The sequence below is a fragment of the Nyctereutes procyonoides genome, unplaced genomic scaffold, assembly GCF_905146905.1.
Source record: "Nyctereutes procyonoides isolate TBG_1078 unplaced genomic scaffold, NYPRO_anot_genome, whole genome shotgun sequence".
NCBI classification, from domain to species: Eukaryota; Metazoa; Chordata; class Mammalia; order Carnivora; family Canidae; genus Nyctereutes; species Nyctereutes procyonoides.
Genome location: NW_026575031.1, coordinates 8323380 through 8346280, shown reverse-complemented (window position 1 = coordinate 8346280; position 22901 = coordinate 8323380). Strand labels below are relative to the sequence as shown.

Below are 22901 nucleotides of genomic sequence, written 5' to 3'. Positions count from 1 at the left end.
AACAGACTACACATTCCTCTCAAGTGCATTTGGAACATCTTTCAGGATAGATCATGTTAGGCCACAAATTACGTCTGAATAGATTTTAAAAAGACAGATATCATGCAAATTATCTTCTCTGACCATAACAGGATAAAGTTAGAAATCAGTAACAAAAGGAACACTGGAAAATAACTGTGGAAATTAACACACTTTTCAACAATCAATGGATTAAAGAAATCACAAGGGAAATTAGATGATACTTAGAGACAAAGGAAAACAAAAATGCAACATACCAAAACTAATGACACAGTACAACTGTTTCTAGAAGAAAAATTTAATAGCTCTAAATGCTTAAAAAACATGAAAGATCTCCCAAATCAACATCTACCCAAGACTACATCACAAAGAAAGAGCCAATTAGAACAGACCTAAAATTAGTAAGGATACTGAATTATTAATCAAAACCTAGCAACAATGAAAAGTCCTGGACCTGATAGCTTCACTGGTAAATTCTTTACTAAACATTTAAAGGACTAATAACCTTAATCATTCTAGAACTTACCCAGAAAACTGAAAGGAAGGGTACATTTCCAAACTCATTCTATGAGGCTAGAATTACTGATATCAAAGCCAAATAAAGACATTTAACAAACAAAACTACAGACAATTATGAACACTGTTGTAAAATTCCTCAACAAAATACCCAGCAAACAAGATTCAGCAGTTTATTAAAATGATTATACACCATTAATAAATGTGGTTTATTAATGATTATACACCATTAATAAAAAAGAGTTCAACATATAAAAATTTATCAATATATAATATGCCACATAAACAGAACGAAGGTAAAAAAAAAAAAACCAAATGATATCTCGATTGATACAGAAAAAGCATTTGACAAAATTTAACATCCTTTTACGATAAAAAGAATAAAAAAAATAAGAACAGGAAATTACCTCAACATTAATAAAAGCCATATATGAAAAAGTCAAAGCAACCACCACATTCAATGGTGAAAGGCGGAAAGGTTTTCCTGTAAGAGCAGGAATAAGGCAAAGATGGCCACATTCACCACTTCTACTCAACACTCTACTGTGTTTGACTCAGGGAATTTGGTAAGAAAAAGAAACAAGAGGCATCAAAATTGAAAAGGGACAAATAAAATGATCTATTTCAAGGTAGCGTGGCTTTAGATACAGAAAACGCTAGAGGCACCTGGGTGGCTCAGTCAGTTAAGTGTCTGCCTTTGGCTCAGGTCATGATCTCAGTGTCCTGGGATCAAGCCCCATGTTGGGCTCCCTGCTCAGTGGGGACTGCTTCTTCCTCTGTCCTTTCCCCTCTCCCCCCACACCCCATGCATGTACTCTTTCATGTGCACACACACTCTCTCTTGAATAAATTTCTTTTTAGAAGCTGAAGCTCGCTCTCTAACACACACACAGTGAGAATAAATGAATTCAGCAGGAATAAATGATTCAGCAGGATGCAACAGGATACAAAGTCAACAAAAATCTGCTGCATTTATATACACGAACAATAAATCTGAAAAGGAAAGGACAAAAACAATTCCATTCACAACATCAAAAAGAACAAAATACTTAAGACATTAACTTAAGGAAATAAACTCATACAATTACAACTACATAACATTTCTGATAGAAATTAAACACAACATAAGTAGCAGCACATACTATGCTCATGATTGTCAAGATTTAACGCTATTAAAATGTCATTTCTACCCAAAGCAATCTCTAGATTCAATGTAATACTCATCAAAATCCCAATGACAGTTTTTGCACAAATAGAAAAACCCATTCTAAAATTCGTATGGAATCTCAATTCATATGAATAGCCAAAAAGAATCTTGAAAAATAATGAAAAACTGGAGTATTCACACTTCCCGATTTCAAAACTTACTACAAAGCTACCATAACCAAAACAGTGTGGGATTGGCACAAAGGCAGACAAACAGACTAGTAGATACAAAAGACAGCCCAAAAATAAACTCTTGCATATATAGTAAATTATTTTTGAATAAGGGTGCCAAGACCATTCAGTGATGACGGGACTGTCTTTTCAATAAATGGCGCTAGGAATACTAAGTATCCACATGTAAAACAGTGAAGTTGGACCCTTACCTAATACCACATACAAAACAATGAACTCAAAATGGATCAAGAACCTAAGTCAATAAAACCCTTAGAAGGAAAAAACAGAACAAAAGCTTCATGACACTGGATTTGGCAATGATTTTTTTTTAATTTTTTTTTAATTTTTATTTATGATAGTCACACACACAGACAGAGAGAGAGGCAGAGACACAGGCAGAGGGAGAAGCAGGCTCCATGCACCAGGAGCCCGACGTGGGATTCGATCCCGGGTCTCCAGGATCGCGCCCTGGGCCAAAGGCAGGCGCTAAACCGCTGCGCCACCCAGGGATCCCCGGCAATGATTTCTTACATGCAACATGAAAGAGACAGGTAACAAAAAAAAGACAAGTTAGAATCATGAAGATTTTTAAATTTTTTGTATCAAAAGACACTAAACAAAAAGTAAAAAGGCTACCCACAGAATGGGAGAATTATTTGGAAACCACATCTTGATATGGGATAATGTACAGAATACAGACAGAACTCCTAAAACCTAACAAGGAAACCAAACAACCCAATTCAACAATGAGGAGAGAACTTGAACAGGCACTGCTTCAAAGAAAACATACAAATGGCCAATAAGCACATGAAAAGATCCTCAACACCAGTAATCATTAGGGAAATGCAAATCAAAACTACAATGAGATACCATCTCACACCAATTAGGATGGATCTTATAAAAAAAACAAAGTAAGTCCCGGTGAGGATGTAGAAAAATTAGAACCCTTGAGCACTATTAGTGGGAATATCAAAGAGTATAGATGCTATAGAAAAGAGTATGATCGTTCTTCAAAAAATTAAAAGTAGAGGGACGCCTGGGTGGCTCAGCAGTTGAGTGTCAGCCTTCAGCTCACGGAGTGATCCTGAGATCCAGGATCCAGTCCCACATCGGGCACCTTGCAGGGAGCCTGCTTCTCCCTCTGCCTGCGTGTGTCTGCCTCTCTCTCTGTCTCTCATGAATAAATAAATAAAATCTTTAAAAAAAAATAAAAGCCAAATTACGATATGATCCAGAAATTCCATTTCAGGTTATATACTCAAAAAATTGAAAGCATAGTCTCACAAAGATATCTATACATAGCAGAATTATTTACAATAGCTATAACAAGAAAGCAACCACAGTGTCCATCATCAATGGATGAATGGGTAAGCAAAATGTGGTAAGACATCAATGAAATATTATTCGGCCTTAAGGAAGGAAATTCTGCAATAAGCTGTAGCATAAACCCCAAAGATACAATTTTAAGTGAAATGAACCAGTCACAAAAAGACAATAATGAATGATTCCACTTATATGAAGTACTTACAGTAGTCAAAATCATAAAGACAAAGTAAAATGGTGATTGTCAGAGGCCGGGGAAGAGGGAAATGGGGAATTATTGTTTTAATGGATTCACGGTTTTAGCTTCATAACATAACGAAAGTTATGGTGATAATGGTTATTACATAACAGTGTGAATGTATTTAATACACTGAACTGTGTGCTTAAAAATGGTTAAGATAGTTAAGTTTATGTTGAATGTATTCTACCACAATAAGCAACCTTTTAAACAATGGATGTTGAATTTTCATCAATTTTACAGCATTTCCTGATAACATAAAATTTCTCTCCTTTAACCTTATTAGTGTTCTTAAATATTTTATCATTTTAAATAATACTGTATCCCTTTGTAAAGATACATAAAAATTTAACCTAGATTTTACAATAAATTTCCCTTGTTTTTTCAGTATTAAACAGTCTGTAGTAGTCCTATATAAATAACTAAACCTGTTTCCTTTTTTTCAGTTTTATTGATCTATAACATAAAATACACATACAACTCGATGAATTCTGACATACATATACCTCTGTGAAACCATCACTACAATTAAGACAGTGAGGGTAATCATCAATTCCAAGATTCCTTGTAATTCTAATTGGATAACATTTTTATAATCTCTCCATCTTTCCCTCTGCCACCAATGTCCATCCCAAACCTGTCCAAGCAACCACTGATCTATATATTGATTTGCATTTTTTTTCTTTTACATAGAATAAAGATGTTAACTTGGGGGGGAAGGTTGAAGCCAACTGCTTATCATTCAGTATCATTATTCTGAGACTGATCCTTGTTGCTAAGTTTATCAATTGTTTGTTTTATCCTATTGCTGAGTAGTAGTATTCCACTGTTTCTATCTATACCAAATGTCTATCCATTCACCTGATAGACAAAGGTTGTTTTGAATTTTCTTGCTATTATAAATAAAGCTGTTATGAATAACCACATACAAGACTTTATATGACATATACTTTCATTTCTGTTGAGTAAATGCATACAAGTGAAATGACTGTATTGTAGGACATATTCTTAACATTTTAAGAAACTATCAAACTATTTACTAAAGTGACTGTACCATTTTACATTCCCACCAGCTATGCATAAGAGTTCCATAAGTTCTATACTCTATCAGTATTTGATATGGTCCGTGTTCTTAATTTTAGCCAGTTAAAGTAGTATCTCCTTGGGTTTTTTTTTTTTTTTTTTTGGTTGGGTACAGTATACTTTATTGATGGGAATAGAACAAGGTAGGACTCCCTAGGCCCCTATTCTTCTTCAGAGAATCTGTGATTAAACTGTAAAGACTGAGACATTCTCAGTGTGCTGAGGGACGAACTGGAGCAAGGATTCCCCACCTCTCTCTTCTTGCTCTTGCTGGGGCTGTTGTTCCAGGGAGCTCTTACTCCTTGGAGGCCAAGCAGATCATAAGGTCCACCACCTGGTTACTGTAGCCAAATTCATTCTCATAGCAGGAAATGAGTTTGACAAAATGGTCAGTAAGGGCAATGCTAGCTCCAGCATCAAAGATGGAAGAGCTGGTGTCAATGTTAAAGTTGCAGGAGAAATCTAGTCTTCAGTGTGACTCAAGATGCCCTTTGGAGGCTCTCAAAGCTAATTTACTTCGACCTTCACCATCCTGTCTTAGGGACAGTGTTGGCAGTGGACCAGAAGATGAGGCTAGCTGTTGATGAGGGATGAGCAAAGAGCCTCCCTTGTGGTTTTAATAAGCATTTTTTTAAATGACTACTGATGTTAAGGATCTTTTCATGTGCTTGATCTGCTGTCTGTATACCTGCTAATAAGAATCCTTTTCACTTTTCTGTTCGTTTTTTTAATTATGTAGCCTGCCTTCTGAGTTTTTAGTATTCTGAATGAGTTTTAAGAATTCTTTACTATAGGGGACCTGGGTGGCACAGTCGGTTGGCCATCTGACTTCAGCTTGGGTTGTGATCTTGGGGTCCTAGGATCTGGTCCCGCATATGGCTCCCTGCTCACCATAAAGTCTGCTTCTCTCTCTCCTTCTGCCCTTCCCCCAGCTTGTGCTAATAAATAAAATCTTTTTTTTTTAATGAAGTTTTCACTTTCTTTGGTGTCTTTTTTTTTTTTTTTAAGATTTTATTTATTTATTCATGAGAGACACAGAGAGAGAGGCAGAGACACAGGCAGAGGGAGAAGCAGGCTCCATTCCATGCAGGGAGCTTGATGTGGGACTGGATCCCGGGTCTCCAGGACCACACCCTGGACTGAAGGCGGTGCTAAACTGCTGAGCCACCCGGGCTGCCCTAATAAATAAAATCTTAAAACCTCTTTATTACAGCTACAAGTCCTATGTTGGCTGGATATTTTTTATAGTATTTCTCTTAGTTTACAGCCTGTTTTTAAATTTTAACAGGTCTTATGGAAGAGCAAGTTTTTATTTTGAGAAATTCAATTTCATTACATTTTTTGACGTTTACGATTGTGGTTTCGGTATCCTGTTTTAAAAATCTTTATGAGCCACAGTCACAAAGGATTTTTTCCTTTATTTTTCTTCTAGATACTGTATACCCTAAAGCACTTACATTTCACCTAAGACATTAACTCTTAAATCTTGAGATAGTTTTTTATATATAATGTAAAGTCATGACTGAGGTTCTCATTTTATTTCTGGAGGCTATCACACTATTCCAGATCCATTTGTTGAGAAGATAATCATTTCCTCATTAAACAGACTTGGAATTGTGCCAAAAATTCACTGGCCTCCATTTTTGTGTATCAACTTCTGAACTCTGTTCTGTTCCACTGATCTACAGGTCTTTATCCCAAACACTTCAGCTTTAGAGTAAGTCTTAAAATCAGGTAGTGTAAGTCTACCAAATCTACCGACTATGTTCTTTATCAAAATTGTTTATCAACCACTCTCAGTTCTTTGCTTTTCCAAGTAAATTTTACAACTTGTCAATTTCTTCCAAGAAACTCCTACTGGGATTTTTCACTGAGAAAGCATTTATTTATTTATAAATCAATTTGTGGAGAATTATATCTTACTAAGAGAGTCTTCAAATGTGCAGAAACAATCTACCTCTCCGTTTATTTAGGTCTTTTTAAAAAGTGCTCTCAACAATGTTTTGTAGTTTTTTGTAAAAGGTCTTAGGCAACTTTTGTCAGATTTATCCTTAAGCATCTCATTTATTTGGATGCTATTTTAAATAGTACATTTTATTTCAATTTCCATTTATTGTCACATATACAAATATATATATACACACAAACATACTACTAGTATTATTGTAAACTCACTAACATAATTCTAGTAGTTTTGTAGATTCCTTAGATTTTCCAGTCTACGAATAAAACCAATTTTACTTCTTTCTTTCCAATCTGGTTACATTTTCTTTTTCATGCCTTACTGCACTGGTTAGGACCGTAAATAGGATTTTAAATAGACATGGCAAAACACATTTTCTTCATTACTAATCGCTGGGGGAAAGCGATCTTTCACAATATGTTCTTTGTAGAGTTTTTCATAGATGTTCTTTATCAGATTGAGAAAGTTTCCTTCTACTGTGCTTAAAAATTTTTATCAGAAATGGATTTTGTCAATTTTTAAAAATATCTATTGAAATGATAACATAGGAGGCACCTGGGTGGTACAGTTGGTAAAGTATCTGTCTGCCTTCAATACGGGTCATGTTCCCCAGTTCCCTGGACCAAGCCCTGGATCTAGCTTTCTGCTCAGTGGGTAGTCTGTTTGTCCTTCTCCCTCTGCTCCTATCCCTGCTCATGAACACGTGCATGCACATGCACTCTTTCTCTCTCTCTCTCTCTCGTTCTCTAATAAATAAAAGTTTTAAAAAAGAGAGATTAATATGGCCCCCTTTTTCTGAGTCTATTATGATAACAGTAAACAACACTGATTATTTTCAAATGTTAAATCAACCATGCACCCCTTGGTAAATCCCACTTGGCCATGATTATCCTTTAAATATATTCCAGATTTTATATGCTAAAATTGTATGTATAATCTATACATATGCTCGAGAGGATTATCGCTCTACCATTTTCTTGTAATGTCTTTTTCTGGTTTGTATATCAGAGTTATGTTGGTCTCATAGAATGAGATCATTTTATGGAATCATTTGTATAAAATGGGCATTATTTCTTTCCTAAATATTTTGAGAATTCACCAGTGAAGGCATCTGGACCTAGAGTCATTACTGTGGAGTTTTTCACTACATGCTCATATGTGTAAGGGTAAGCAGTTACTTTTTTTTTTTTTAAGATTTTATTTATTTATTCATGAGAGAGAGAGGCAGAGACACAGGCAGAGGAAAAAGCAGGCTCCATGCAGGGAGCCCTATGCGGGACTTGATCCCGGAACACCAGGATCATGCCCTGGGCTGAAGGCAGGCACCAAACCGCTGAGCCACCCAGGGATCCCCTTATTTCTTCTTGAGTGAATTTGGAAACTTCATGTCTAACAAAGAATTTGTCCATTTCATCTAATTTACTGGCATAAAATTGTTCCCTATTAACCTTTGAACATCTGTAGTAATGTCATTTTTCATTCCTGATTTGGTAATTTGTGTTTTTCTTTTTTCCTAATCAGTCTGGCTACAGATAACAATGTTATTATCTTCCCTTTACATTGGTAACTTGTAGATACACGTGTCCAACAAACTCTAAGTGAGCTAAAAAAGCAGGGATGTCATGTTTTATCTTTCTCTTGGTACCACCCCACTGTAGCTAAGCACAGTGTCTTTATATCATCAGCAGTATTTTGACAAACAAAATGGTAAACAGATGATAATCAAGTGAAGGCCAAATTTCAAAACTTGTATTTTATACAGTAGAAAAAAACATGAAGATTTTCAAGTCAGAAAAACTTGGGTTTAAATCCCTTACCACTCCCTTAATACCAAGCTTATCTTGGGGAACAAGTTACATAAACTCTGTAAGCACTTAATTAATGCATTTTGTAAAATGGAGAAACCTAAATGATGTAACTCTCATAGTGTTCTGCAAAAAGAGAGGTGGCCAATGGACCATGAAAAGATCCACAGTATCACTCATCATGATACTGGGAAATGCAAATCAAAACTACAATGAGGTATCAATTCACATCCTGTCAGAATGGCTAAAATCAAAAACACAAGAAACAAATGTTGAAGATGATGTGGAGAAAAAAGGAATCCTCTTGTGCTGCTGGTGGGAATGCAAACTGGTACGGCCACTCTGAAAACAGTGTGGAGTTTCCTTAATAATTAAAAATAGAACTACTCTATGATTCAGGAATCACACTCCTGGATATTAACCCAAAAAAATACCGAAACACTAAATCAAAGGGATATATGCACCCCTATGTTAACGGTAGCATTATTTACAACAGCCAAATTATGGAAATAGCCCAGTGTCCACTGACTGATAATATATAAGGAAAATGCAATATATAATATATACAATGGAATATTCAGCCGTAAGAAAAAAGGAAATCTTGCCACTTGTAATGAATGTTCTAGCTGGAGCTCGAGAGTATAAAGCTAAGTGAAATCAGTAATTTGGAGGAAGACAAATACCATAGGATCTCACTCATGTGGAATCTAAGAAACAAAAAAAATAAAGGAAAACAAAAAAAGAGAGACAAACCAAGAAACAGACTCTTAACTATAGAGAAGAAACAGATAGTTATTCAGAGGGGAAGTGGGAGGGGGAGAGACAGGAAAAATACAGATGGGATTAAAGTGTACACTTATCAAGATAAAAAAATTAGTATTTTTAAAAATCTAGTGTTAATTATTGATGATGGTGATCTCTTTGACATCAAACTAATTTTATATCATTCCTTGGCAGAGTCGTTTCTCTTTAAAAGAATTCAGAATACCTTCTTTATTCTTAATGTTACAAATGTCAGGAACATGTGATGTGTCTAGATAGAATCTTCTTAAAGTTATTATTGCCTACTATTCAGGGGACCTTTTCAATCTGAAATTTCATGTCCCTCAGAGATAACTTTTCCATCATTTGAGTATTTTCTCTCTCATTTTCTTACCTCTACAACTCCTCTAAATCATCAATAATTTTTTCCTCACCTATCTTTTTTCAAAACAGACTAAAAGATTTCTTCATCTTTTTCCAGTTTTTATATATATTTTTGTTTGGTTTTAGTCTCAGCAATATTTTTGCCTCCAAGAACTCTTCCCTGTTTCTATTCCTTTTCCATACCAGTCCTAACAAAAATATCTTCCCTCCTTTCCTCATCTTCCCTAATAGTGTAAGAAAATTGATGGCTCCTAGAGCATAGTAAGCCATGTTTTTTATAATGGCCTAATACCAGTGAGAAAAACAAAAAAAAAAACTTTAATAATTGGCTGGCTTTTGGAGTTAATTCAGATCAAGGATAAGACACAGGGTAAATACACTAACCAAGAAAGCAAACTAAAAAAGCCTAACAAATACACAGTTTTCATACTTAATGCGGCTTCTGTAAGTTATTCTTGTTACTTCCAAATGGAAAAGTGCTGCTCCAAGTGCAAACTGGGAAAAAATTCAATAAGGAAATATAGAGAGAACCAAACTAATAATTCTATATTTCATTTTAAGCCTTTTAAATATTTTATATAAAGATCATTTAGGTAGGGCAGCCCCAGTGGCACAGCGGTTTGGCGCAGCCTGCGGCCCTGGACGTGATCCTGGAGACCCGGGATCGAGTCCCACGTCGGGCTCCCTCATGGAGCCCACTTCTCCCTCTGCCTGTGTCTCTGCCTCTCTCTCTCTCTCTCTCTCTCTCTCTCTCTGTCTCTATGAATAAATAAATTTTTAAAAAAAGATGATTTAAGTATATGGAGGCAGTATCTTATTTAAACACTGAAATAGCAATTAAAATAGCCTAGCACAAAATAGATATCAGAGACCAGAAACAGACCCAGACATAAATATTTTTCAATTTACTAAATGACAGGTGACATTTTAAGCCAGTAGGTAAAGTAATTCTTCTCAATTAAGTAATGGCAAAACTGGCTAGCCATATTGGGGGAAAAAAGATTCCCTACTACAAATTTCACATCAGATAAACCCCAGATCATACTATGTTTAAGCCCACTTATTAATCTAATTAGTATGTTTTTTAATCTTGCAGATGAAGAAACATACTCCATGCAAGACTCCAAAGACAGAAACCATAAAAAACTTTTAAAAAAATTAAAAAGACCAGTAGATTTAACCATCCTCACTTTTTCCTTTTTCAGAGGAAGTGAGGGAATAGGGAAAAACTTTTAACAAAACTAAAATACAAATTACAAAATTACAACCTGTGAAAATGAAGCTCTTAGAAAAATGTTTTTTGCTGTTCCCAAAAAAGCAAAGAATTCAAAAAGGCAAATTTACAGAAGAAAGTTTATGACAAATGGTCAATAACCTCCTACCTGAAGAAATTTAAGTTTTAAAACAAAATATCAATTTCTATCAGTTGAAATATCCAATATTAAGAGTACAGAAAATCTGGTACTATCCAACTACTGGTAAATGTGTATTTAGTACAACTCCAAAAACATCTATAAACATTCAAAGTGCTCTCACTGGTACAGCAATTCCACTTCTAACAGCCTATCATGAACATGGATGTTCATTGCTGTACTGTTTATAATAGAGAAAATATAAAAAGGCTAAATGTGAGCCACCAGGGTGGCTCAGCAGGTGAGCATCTATCTTTGGTTCAGGTCACGATCCCAGGGTCCTAGGATCTAGTCCCGCATCTGGCTCCTCAGGGGGAGCCTGCTTCTCCCTCTGCCTATGTCTCTACCTCTCTACGTCTCTCATGAATAAATAAATAAAAATCTTAAAAAAAAAAAAAAAAGGCTAAATGTCCAACCAAAAGGACTATAATATGAAGCCATTAAAACCAAAATTAAAAAAAAAACTAAAATTAAATATAGCTCTGTATCTGTTGATATGGGAAACAAAGCATGCCTTTTAGATAACAAGTTTCTAAAGGTTATGAACCACATACACAATAGTTCCATTTCTATAGGAACACGTATGTATGCACACAAGTGTATTAACAGAAAATCCTGGAAGAATGTACACTGAAATATTAAACATCCATTATAACTGAAATAAGTACATGGCAAGCAACAGTGAATGTAAATATAAACTACCAAAAAAGGAGTATCAGTCCAATAAACTAAGAAGCAAAAAACTCTTCAATTGTATGGCAAAAATAAATTCAATATATTTGAAAAAAAATTTAAAATACCATAGAAAGGAAAAAAAAATCAAGAATGATATAATATGTGATTTGGTGGGTCTACCTAAGATGTTATCAAAAAGGAAACATAAGCTTTTCAAAATAGTACATAAAGCTGGGGCAGCCTGGGTGGCTCAGTGGTTTAGCGCGGCCTTCAGCACAGGGTCTGATCCTAGAGACCCGGGATTGAGTCCCGCATTGGGCTTCCTGCATCGAGCCTGCTTCTCCCTCTGCCTGTGTCTCTGCCTCTCTCTCTCATGAATAAATAAATAAAAATCTAAAAAAAAAAAAAAAAAGTACATAAAGCTTATCCTGTCCCCAAAACTGCAACCATCTGTTGAATGGGTCAAACCAGGACCAGAGGGTCTTGTTACAAATTTCTTCTTTTAGAAAATAATGATCTGTACTAGTTGACTTGATTCTAATAATCATATCACAATATATACATAGACCAAATTGTCATGTTGTACACTTGAAACATATGCAATTGTACTTGTCAATTATACCTCAATAAAAGCTGGCAGGGAAAAGGAAAATGATGGATTATACTCATCATCTGTATATACAAAGAATATGGGAAGAGAAGGGAGACAAAAGAAAAATTCATGAAGTTTCAAAGGCATTCTGGAAGTCCAAATGAGAGGATGATTCAAATGTAGCACAAGAAAGCCATCTTCAAAAAAAAATTACATTTAAAGCAGCTCTGTGTTTGTGTATATGAAGCTGTGTGTGTGCACACATGCATGAGCACACACACATTATCACACAAACCACAAAGAAAGAAGATATAAGGATGGTAATTTCTCAAAATTCTTACTAGACCACTGATTAAAGGATTAAAATAAGTAACAGTAACATTTGAAATAACCAAACTTTTCTAAAAAATAGAACTATACACTTTTATCTCTCAATAAATACTCACTATATTCTAGCTTCTTTCTCCTCTTTTTCTCTTTCAATTGATCTTCCTCCTCCCTGATTCCCTCCTCTTCTTCTCTTTGTTCCTCTCCCAAAGCATCATAAAATACTGGATCACGATGAGTAGCTTTCCTCTGGAAATGTTTAGCCTTGGATCCTCCTTTAACAAGTACAACTTTTCTTTTCAAACAAGTGCAGCCAAACATGCAGTCTGGTCGGCGGCAGTGAGCAGGCTGGCGCTTCTCCAAAGCTAGACTGGAACACACGCAACCCAATCGACAGAAGTCATTGTTGCATGGAGGGGCTCGTTTTCTTATGATTGTGTGGATAGGTTTAGTTTTGAGAGATGCCTAAAGTTAAAATAGAAAATTGTAAATCTACTGAATCATGCCCCAACACCACTCACTACTTACAAGTCATATATTGGTCTGCCTTTTTGGACTCTGAACACTCAGTACTAACAGCACAAGATTAGAAGTATATTTAAAGGATGGAACATGAATATAACCAGGACTCTGAACAATCGGCCATTCTAAAAAATAGTACAGGGATCCCTGGGTGGCGCAGCGGTTTGGCGCCTGCCTTTGTCCCAGGGCGCGATCCTGGAGACCCGGGATCGAATCCCACGTCGGGCTCCGGTGCATGGAGCCTGCTTCTCCCTCTGCCTATGTCTCTGCCTCTCTCTCTCTCTCTCTCTCTGTGACTATCATAAATAAATTAAAAAAAAAATAGTACAGACAAGAGAATATTTAAATTAATTATGAACCAAAATATCAACGATGAATTTATTCTCAAAAAAAAAAAAATCGCACATAATGTTCTAAGGCAGGAGTTGACAAGACCCACAGGCCAAATCCAGCCTGTTTCATAATAAAGCTTCATCAGAACATATAGTGTCTGTACCATTGTAACAGCAGAGTTGAATAAATTCAAAAGTGTGTGTATGGCCTAAAAAGCCTAAAATATTTATTACCTGGCCTTCAAATAAATAGTTTGCTGACACTTGCTATCTAATAACTAATAAAAAGGGAATAGGATAATAGGTACATAACAGTCTTTAGGAATGATTAATAATAAAGGCCACATTGTGTATTTAATCCCAACATCTGATGATCTTCAGGTCTAAAATTTAGTCACAGAATTTAAAAATGGAAGGTAAGGTACATAATATTCATGATCAAAAAAATAATTGGCACATGCTGTTATCATTTCACATGCACTCTCAGAGGCTGTTAAGATGAGTAAATCAATAATAATTGAAAAATTCTCAATATAAGATTTTATAAAACTTTAAAAGCGGGGCAGCCTGGGTGGCTCAGCGGTTTAGAGCAGCCTTCAGCCCAGGGCCTGATCCTAGAGACCTGGGATTGGGTCCCATGTCAGGCTTCCTGCATGAAGCCTGCTTCTCCCTCTGCCTCTCCCTCCCTCCCTTTCTGTGTCTCTCATGAATAAATAAAATCTTAAAAAAAAAAAAAAAAAAAAACACTTTAAAAGCTTTTTCTCAAAAGGTTTAGGATTTTTTTTTAATTCTGTGAAACGTAGTACCTTTTAAGGAAAACTTTCAAAGCTATTTTAACGAGATTAGCAAATACACTTGTCCACATACTAGAGAATGAAATTAGACGTTTTCAGAATGGCCAGCTTACTTTACATAAGGTGAGAAACATTACTCAAAAGCACAATTGTATTGTCTACCTCTGCTGGCAGGAAGGGATCTACACTGACATGTGTAGTTACAAAGAATAAAGACAAGATAATCTTAGTTATCCTATCACTAAGGTGTCCTATCGTCCTGCCAAAAAGCCCATTCCCATTTCCCCTCACTAACTTAATTCTTTCCAATCATGAACGGGATCCAATCATAATATGCCTTTAGAAAACCAACAGATACTTACCTGAGCAGTAAGCAGAGTTGTTAAGGATACATCTGCTCGCTCTTCGGTGATATAGGTCCTTGGTTTTCCTTCCCAAAGTGCACAGTCTTCCAGGTCCATTAGTTTCACTTGAGATTTAGACAAGCCTGGAGGGCGAGTTCCCTGTTGCTGTTGCTGCTGCTGGTGGTGGTGTGCCTGGCGCAAACTAATTTGCTTTGGAAATGTATTTTCATCTAAAGTTGGCACAACAAAGTTATTCACCTGATTTTCTGAGATGGTACTTGAATTCTTGGCAACCTTATCGCCAGGAATTGTATGAGCATGTTTCTGCTTTGGTGAAACAGGGTAGGGTAAAATGGACTTATACGATGATTTAGTTCGGCCACCAAAAGTTGCCTGTTTGTTTTGAGACTTTGCCTTTCGAGAGGCAGGGGGCACAGAATGAGGCTTCAAAGAGTAGGAGGTAGAAGGGGAAATGGTAGATTGCTTCTTTAGTACACTATCAAGTGTTCGTACATAGCTGGTACTCTTGGTAGGAAGCTGATATACCACAGGAGATGTAGGAGCATTAGACGAGAAACCCATACTTGTTTCCATCAGCTTGCCTTCATTTTCCAAGTATTCATCGAGCTTATCACTGCAGAAAGCAGAACGGTTTTTCAGTGGACCTTCTGGATTTCCACCTACAAATAAAGAGATGCAGATACTTAAAGAAATATATGGCAGATCTTTGGATCTCCAAAAAAATACACTAAAAAAGACCAAGAACACTAAGTTATATACTACTGAATCTTCTAAACTGTCCCTCCTCAGAACAAAGGAAAAATATATAATATTAAACCAAGTGAAGAGATGGAATCACACATTAATTACATCAAAATCCATTATCTGGGGCAGCCCAGGTAGCTCAGCGGTTTAATGCCGCCTTCAGCCCAGGGCCTGATCTTGGAGACCCAGGATCAAGTCCCATGTCAGGCTCCCTGCATGGAGCCTGCTTGTGTCTCTGCCTGTGTCTCTGCTTCTCTCTCATGAATAAATAAATAAAATCTTAAAAAAAAAAAAAAAAAAAACATTATCTAAACTTATCTCCTTACATATATTTACCATTAATTTTTCCAAAGTGCTAACAAAATAATTAACACTAAGATGAGAGTCTACAACCTTTGACAACTTATGATCTTAGCAGAAAAACCACATTTAAGTAATAAAAACATACGAGCAAAAATTACTTAAGTCAAACCTCAACAGAACACCAAGAGATTATTAAACAGTTTGCAGTACCTGGACTCTGTTATAAAACACAAGAGAAGAGGTGAAGGCACAAAAGTATAAAATTTAGTTTTTAAGGAATGAAAAAGCAAATGTAGCAGACAGATGAGCATTATACTATTATAACACTGTACAAGGATTCAAAGATGAGAAAAACTATTTTGGAAACATGGTAAATTTATCTGGCTAGAATGTAAACTGCAAGTAAGTGCAGGGGGAAAAGCACTAAGAAAGGAGACCAACAAGTATATAGTCAAAATGTTTGGATTAGAAGTTTACTTGTAAGTGTAATGCTGTCAGGAATCACTCTACAGCTCTGAAGTATAGGGTTCTAAAATAATATTTGAGAATGATGCTTATCATAACTGCAGGAGTAGAGAGCCTAAGTGGCTTATCGCTTAAGCATCCAACTCTTTGATTTCAGCTCAGGTCACCGATCTCAGGATTGTGAGATCTGGCCCCCACATTGGACTCTGCACTGAGCATGGAGCCTGCTTAAGATTCTCTCCCCCCCCCCCAAAAAAAAGATTCTCTCCCCTTCTCCCTTTGCCCCAAACACCTCCCCACAAAAAAATCAAAAATTAAAAAAAAAAAAAAAAAAAAAAAAAAAAACGATACGAGTAACAGGAAATGCAATTTTAAAAGGGTACAAGGATTATTTAAGCTTTCATTGGTTAGGGATATGGAACATAGGGAATAACAGGCACTGGTAAGACCATTATTTTGTTTATTTTAAAGCATGTAAAGAGACGAAGAGGGACACCTGGGAGTCTCAGTGGCTGAGTGTCTGCCTTCAATTTGGGTCATGATCCCGGGATCCTGGGATCAAGTCCTACATCGGGCTCCCCACAGGGAGCCTGCTTCTCCCTCTGCCTGTGTCTCTGTGTCTCTCATGAATAAATAAATAAATAAATCTTTAAGAGAGAGAGAGAGAGAGATGAAGAAAAACAACCAAAACTTATTTTTAACAATAGGCTTTGGGCCACATCTTTCAGAACATATTGGTAATTTTTTAAAAAGCTGATTACCTTCACTCCTAGATGCAGAAGCACTGTGAAACTTTCCCCTCCATCCTTTGATTTTGGTGAAGTCATTGGTCTTCCCTGTCCTAGAAACAAAGGGAAATCCCGCATCTATAAAAGAAAAAGTAAAAGAGATGACCAAAATTCAAGCCAGCTAATATTTAGTAACTAATTAGATACTAAAACTTAATCTAAAATGCGTGAATCATTATGACTATGCTAAGTAAAAAAAATAAAAAATAAAAAAATAAAATAAAAAACCTGCCTCAGAATATCCTAAATGTCTCTAACAAAGGTATTTTCTTATTTCTATCGCAACTGACTTTTACAAATGCTACACACTCACCAGGAGAGGAAGGGTTGGTTCCTGTAAGGTTCCAGAAAGGAAAGCTAGTGGCTGGAGCCAAAGGTAGCTGTACACCCAAGTATTTAAGATCAATGCTCATTGTCGGATCCACTGAATTCAATTTTAAGCCCACTACAAGGAAAAAGAACCACAAATTATATTGTTGTTTTTTAACTTTTGAGGTGTGGGGTGAGAATTAAGGAGAGCAAAAATAAAATAAAAATTAAAAGGGGCAGAGAAACTTTAAGATGACCCCATGATCCTCACCTCCTGATATTACATATTTGTGTACTCTTCCCTCCTCCTTCTCCTATGAGTGTGGATAGGGCCTGTGTTTTATTTTTAACAGAAAGTGGCCAAAGGGATGGGATGTATGTGATTTGTGTGCATGTGATAATATGAGTGTGTGTATCACCCATCTTGCTGAAGCTGCAAGTATATAAATTCTGCCAACAACCTAAGGGAAATTGGAAGCAGACTGCTCCCCAATCAAGCCTCTGATGAGAAACCACACATCTTAACTGCAGCATCGTGAGGCACTAAGCAGAGGACTCAGTTAAGCCATGCCCAAACTCCCAACCCAAAGAAAACGAGACAGTATGTGTGTTAAGTTCATGATAATTTGTTAAGCAACAAAAGATAACTAATACATACAGCAGAATTAGTATCTTTTGTACTTGAATCCTTTGTGATCCAGAGACTTTCTAGGACTTTTAATACAAATTTGACATAGACTAAGCTTCTGGCTTGAATTATGGCTACTAATTCCCTAGTTATTATTAGTAATATTTAAGGTAAATTGAGGGATCCCTGGGTGGCGCAGCGGTTTAGCGCCTGTCTTTGGCCCGGGGCGCGATCCTGGAGACCCGGGATCGAATCCCACGTCGGGCTCCCGGTGCATGGAGCCTGCTTCTCCCTCTGCCTGTGTCTCTGCCTCTCTCTCTCTCTCTCTCTCTCTCTCTCTCTCTCTCTCTCTCTCTATCATAAATAATTAAAAAAAAAGTTTAAGGTAAATTGAGCCTAATAAATATTATAACTTATTTGTAGGTTAAGAGGTAATCTTTTGGGAAAGTATTTACTTCACATATCCTTTGCAGATTTTGGTGGCTGTTTTTTTTCCTTAACATTACACATCTGAGATTTGTCTATGTTAACAGATTTATCTCTTGAGCATTTAACTGCTGTACCTACTCAAGATTATGAATACATAGTACTCCCAATTTATTCACCATCCTCCTACAGAACAAGATTGTTTCCTAAATTTTTTAATTTTTTAGTATAGCTGATACACAATGTTAAATATATGTTCCTTATGCTGCACCTTTCATCCCCATGACTTATTCATTCCCTAACTAGAAGCCTGGATCTCCCATCTCCCTTATCTACTTTAGCTGTTTCTTATTTTTAACAATTACAAACAATGCTGCAGTGTAAATATTCATTGTGTACAAGAAATATACATCACACACGAGAACATGTGTGAGAGCTTCTCTAGTGCATTTAGCTATTCCTCATGGCACTTACCCAGGAATGGAATTGCTATATGATGGGGTATGTTCATCTTTCAATTGTACTGGATATTGTGAGTGCTCAACATATTTGTGGCTGCCAAAAATATTTTAAACACCCTTCCCCTGTTACTTTTCTCCATTGTACCTCGAACCTTTTCAAGATAGGTGTTAGGAAAAACTCATTTTCCAACTTCCCTTGCTGTTTATGTGCAGATATGTAACAGAGGTTTTGCCAATCAGCTGTACTCATGAAAGACTTCATTTGAGGAAAAAGCACCACAAAGAAAGGGATACTACGTAGAATTGTATAAACTAGGATGACAGTGTTTGGCCGAGTTAAGAATTTTTTTTTTTTTTTAAGATTTTACTTATTCATATGAGAGAGAGAGGCAGAGACACAGGCAGAGGAAGAAGCAGGCTCCATGCACGGAGCCAGACGCGGGACTCGATCCCGGATCTCCAGGATCAGGCCCTGGGCTGAAGGCAGCACTAAACCACTGAGCCACCCGGGCTGCCCTAAGAATTTTTATTTTTATTTTTTTATTTTTTTTGAGTTAAGAATTTTTAGAGGTAAAAGTAACCAAGGCCCTAGATGCCCATGTACTGTGTTCAGTATCCATACTGAAAATGGTGGTGATGGTCCAATGTGGAACTGCTTTTATGAGCATTCTGCAAAAGTAATGTGGGCATTTTTCCTGAGTGCACAGTCCTAGGGTGTGTTTTCCTGGCTTTTCAGGAGTTTCTGTAAGTCATCTGATACTTTAATAAATTCATCTGTTTCATCTACAGAGTCTGATATTTACTGCTAAGTTGTTTGATGATACATTTAATCTGCACAATGGCACATAAAAAAATGGTAATTATGCAACACCACACTGGGATAAACCTGCTTTATCCCAGGCTGTTTATAGCTGGAGGCAACCAGCTCTACAGTATTTATTACCCTTGGTCAAGCTTAGCCATTCTGAGAAGATCACTATCTCAAGAGCATCTTATCTATCACACATCATGGATAACCGCATCCAACAATGCATTAATTGAGAATCTGTGCACCAAATAATGCCAAATTACTCTCAATTTATACTTCCTCCAGTAGAGCATAAGAACTCTTGCTGATCCAATTTCTCTTCAACATTTGAGGTCACTGGACTTTAAATCTTATTCCAGGGATGCCTGGGTGGCTCAGCGGTTGAGTGCCTGCCTTTGGCCCAGGGTACGATCCTTGAGTCCCAGGATCGAGTCTCATATTGAGCTCCCTGCATGGAGCTTGCTTCTCTCTCTCCCTGTGTCTCTGCCTCTCTTTCTCTGTGTCTCTCATAAATACATAAATAAAAATCTTTAAAAAATAAAAATAAAAAAATAAGTTGGTTCCAATCATTTGCTTTAAATTTACATACAATTATTCTTAAATTTCTACTTTTCTGTTACTGGTGACCATCTTCTAATCTGGATTTACTCATCTGTGAATTGCTGGCTTCATACTGCTATGCAGAAAAGTATCTAACTTAAATTTTAACAAAACTGAAGCCAAAAGGAGTTCCAAGCATTAGGTATTATAGCTGTTAAAAGTCATAGGTATAGGTTTCTAATAAAAAGGCTTACATAATACTCCTCTCATGAAAGGTGAAGGTATTAGATAGGTCATGAGCCACAAACTCTTATGGCTAATCTGTGTATTCTCCACACTGAACTTACCTCAACAGAAGAGATTAAATCACTATTCTATTTTAGTGTGTAAGTCCAGTTTTTTAAATATTTTACCTTATTTTTATTTTATTTAATTATATGATATGATTAACATTAACATCAATAAAATATTCTTTCCAGGGGCACCTGGTGAGCTCAGGAGATGGAGTGTGCGACTCTTGATGTGGGGGTTATGACCTCAAACCCCACATTGGGTGTGGAGATTGCTTAAAAATCTGAGTTTTCTGATGTTTTTTTTAAAGATTTTATTTACTTCTTTGGGAGACAGAAAGTGCATGAGGAAGTGGAGGGGCAGAGGGACAGGCCCACTCCCCACTGAGTGGGCCAAATTTCTCTTATCTTTCAACTTCCTCATCAGTAAAATAAATACCAATCCACCACAATGGGTTTTATGTTTAAGAATTTATTGCACCTTCTCTATGAAATACTCTGTAATACAGACGGTAATAAAGATAAAAGACATCTCTCAGACCTCAAGGAGTATTAATGTTATTTTCCCAATTGACTCATTAGTAGTTATAATAGTGTAAATAAGTCCCAAGAGAGGTAAGTAAAAAGAAATGACACTTGAAAAGCCCAAGGGAATGTAGTAAAATTTTACTGATTGTGTAATTCTTAAGTCAGGACAAGTAGAATTAAGTAGGAAAGGTGGGACGGACAGCAGAGTGGAACCAAAAAGCAAGATACTGCAGAAATTCCAAGTAAGAACAGCATCCTAAACAAAAGATAACATAAGATAGCCTAGCGCTTTAAGAGAAAATCATCTTATTAATCACAAAAAATGACAGAACAGCTCCCTACATAGATGGTAAAAGGAAAGGAATTAAGGTGATAAAAAAAATATCCATATATAGACATGCAAAATCTAGACCCCACAAAATCAAATTTAGATATTGTTTTCCCTATTTTCTTGTCTGTGTTTACTTGTATTTTAAACTTCCACTTAAAAGTGAAAACAAGTTCTAAAAGCAACAAATTTTTTAATTGACAAAGAATTGACTTGGTAGCAATGAAGTAGATATGCTTCTACAAAAATACCTTTAAAGTTCAAAAGCAGATGATAATTTCAGGTTGATAGGAAATAAATTAATTTGGATGTAGTAAAGATAGTACAGGAGACAGAAAAAATAAGTTTTGAAAAACAAAATTAAAATTCTTATTTAATTTAGCAACAAGACTACCACCACCAATAAAAATACTTCCTCAGGCTTAACATTTCTTCCACAACTTCAATGCATGCTCAAAAATCTTTTCAAGTTTTTCGAGCTTTCAGCTCAAAAAGATTTTTCAGTGCTTAATTCTAAAAAATAATACAACTCCACAGTTAATAGAAAGGCAAAGAAATATGACATTATTGAAATGAAATTTAACATTCTTTCAATCATCAATTTTTAGAGAGGGACCTTAAAGGGACCTGTGATTGGGATCACTCAGTTATTACAAATACTTAGCCAATGTAACTTATTCTTCTAAAATTCTAAGTCTTAAGCAAAGGTTGAGAGGGATATCTGCCAAAACAGAGAAAAAATCCAAAATAGATCTCTACCTGACAGCTTATAAATTGTACCATATGTATTACAGAATTAACAGCTTTTTAAAAAACAATAAAACTATGTGGGATGCCTGGGTGGCTCAGTCCGTTGAATGTCCAACACTTGATTTCAGCTCAGGTCATGGATTTCAGGGTACCGGGAATGAGACCTGAGTCAGGCTTCAAGCTCAGACCAGAGTCTGCTTCTCCTCCTCCTCTGTTTCTCCCACCACTGCTCTTTATCTAATAAGTAAAATCTTTTTAAAAATATAAAAATAAAACTATGTAAGAATACAGTTGAATTAGTTTTAACAACATGAAAATTAAGTAAAAACATATATGACACCAAATGCAGAATTTGTAAAGCAGGTAAAAACTGATCACTGGCTCACTCACACTTTGTTTTGCTCAGTATTTAAAGCTTTGCCTAAAAAACTATTATCAGCTTCTACCACTTAGAAATTGAGCATCATTACATAAAAATGCTGACTTCAGTTTGTTTTTTTTTTTAATATTTTATTCATGAGAGACAGAGAGAGAGAGAAAGGCAGAGACACAGGCAGAGGAAGAAGCAGGCTCCATGCAGGGAGCCCGATGTGGGACTGGATCCCCAGTCTCCAGGATCACGCCCTGGCCTGAAGGCGGCGCTAAATCACTGAGCCACCCAGGCTGCCCTGACTTCAGTTTCAACTGAACAATGAGAATTTTTAAAAATACTGGGCCAACTTTTCCATATGACAAATAATCCAAACATGCGATTGCCCCTTTAGAAGAGGCACCTGTGTTCCAGCCAACCTTACACACAAAATCAGGCTAATTTCATTTGGTTACCTGCTTAGATCCAGGAGCATTCAACTTTAAACCCCAATTACAAAGGAAAAATACGAGATTTGACTATAATGTATGTAAGGGAAAGAAAAAACAAACTCAAACCTTAACTAGCCAGGAAGTAATAGGCAAACAAACCAGAGCAAAAAGACCAGCAGGGAGCACTGAATATATTTACCTCTATAACTAAAACTAAAACAAAGTTAGAGATTAGGTTGAA

General features: G+C 36.3%; 1 protein-coding gene across 18 annotated transcripts in view; it reads right to left on the bottom strand.

Moving 5' to 3' along the window:
* The window catches only part of MGA (MAX dimerization protein MGA), a 177884-nt gene that overhangs the window by 44194 nt on the left and 110789 nt on the right, over positions 1–22901 (bottom strand). For all 18 annotated transcript variants that reach the window (XM_055316678.1, XM_055316686.1, XM_055316687.1 and 15 more), the window contains 4 exons: positions 17105–17236; positions 16765–16869; positions 14489–15150; positions 12598–12943 (listed from right to left, as the gene is read on the bottom strand). In XM_055316678.1, coding sequence (XP_055172653.1) covers positions 12598–12943; positions 14489–15150; positions 16765–16869; positions 17105–17236 — 1245 coding nt within the window. The remainder of the gene's footprint in view (positions 1–12597; positions 12944–14488; positions 15151–16764; positions 16870–17104; positions 17237–22901) is intronic.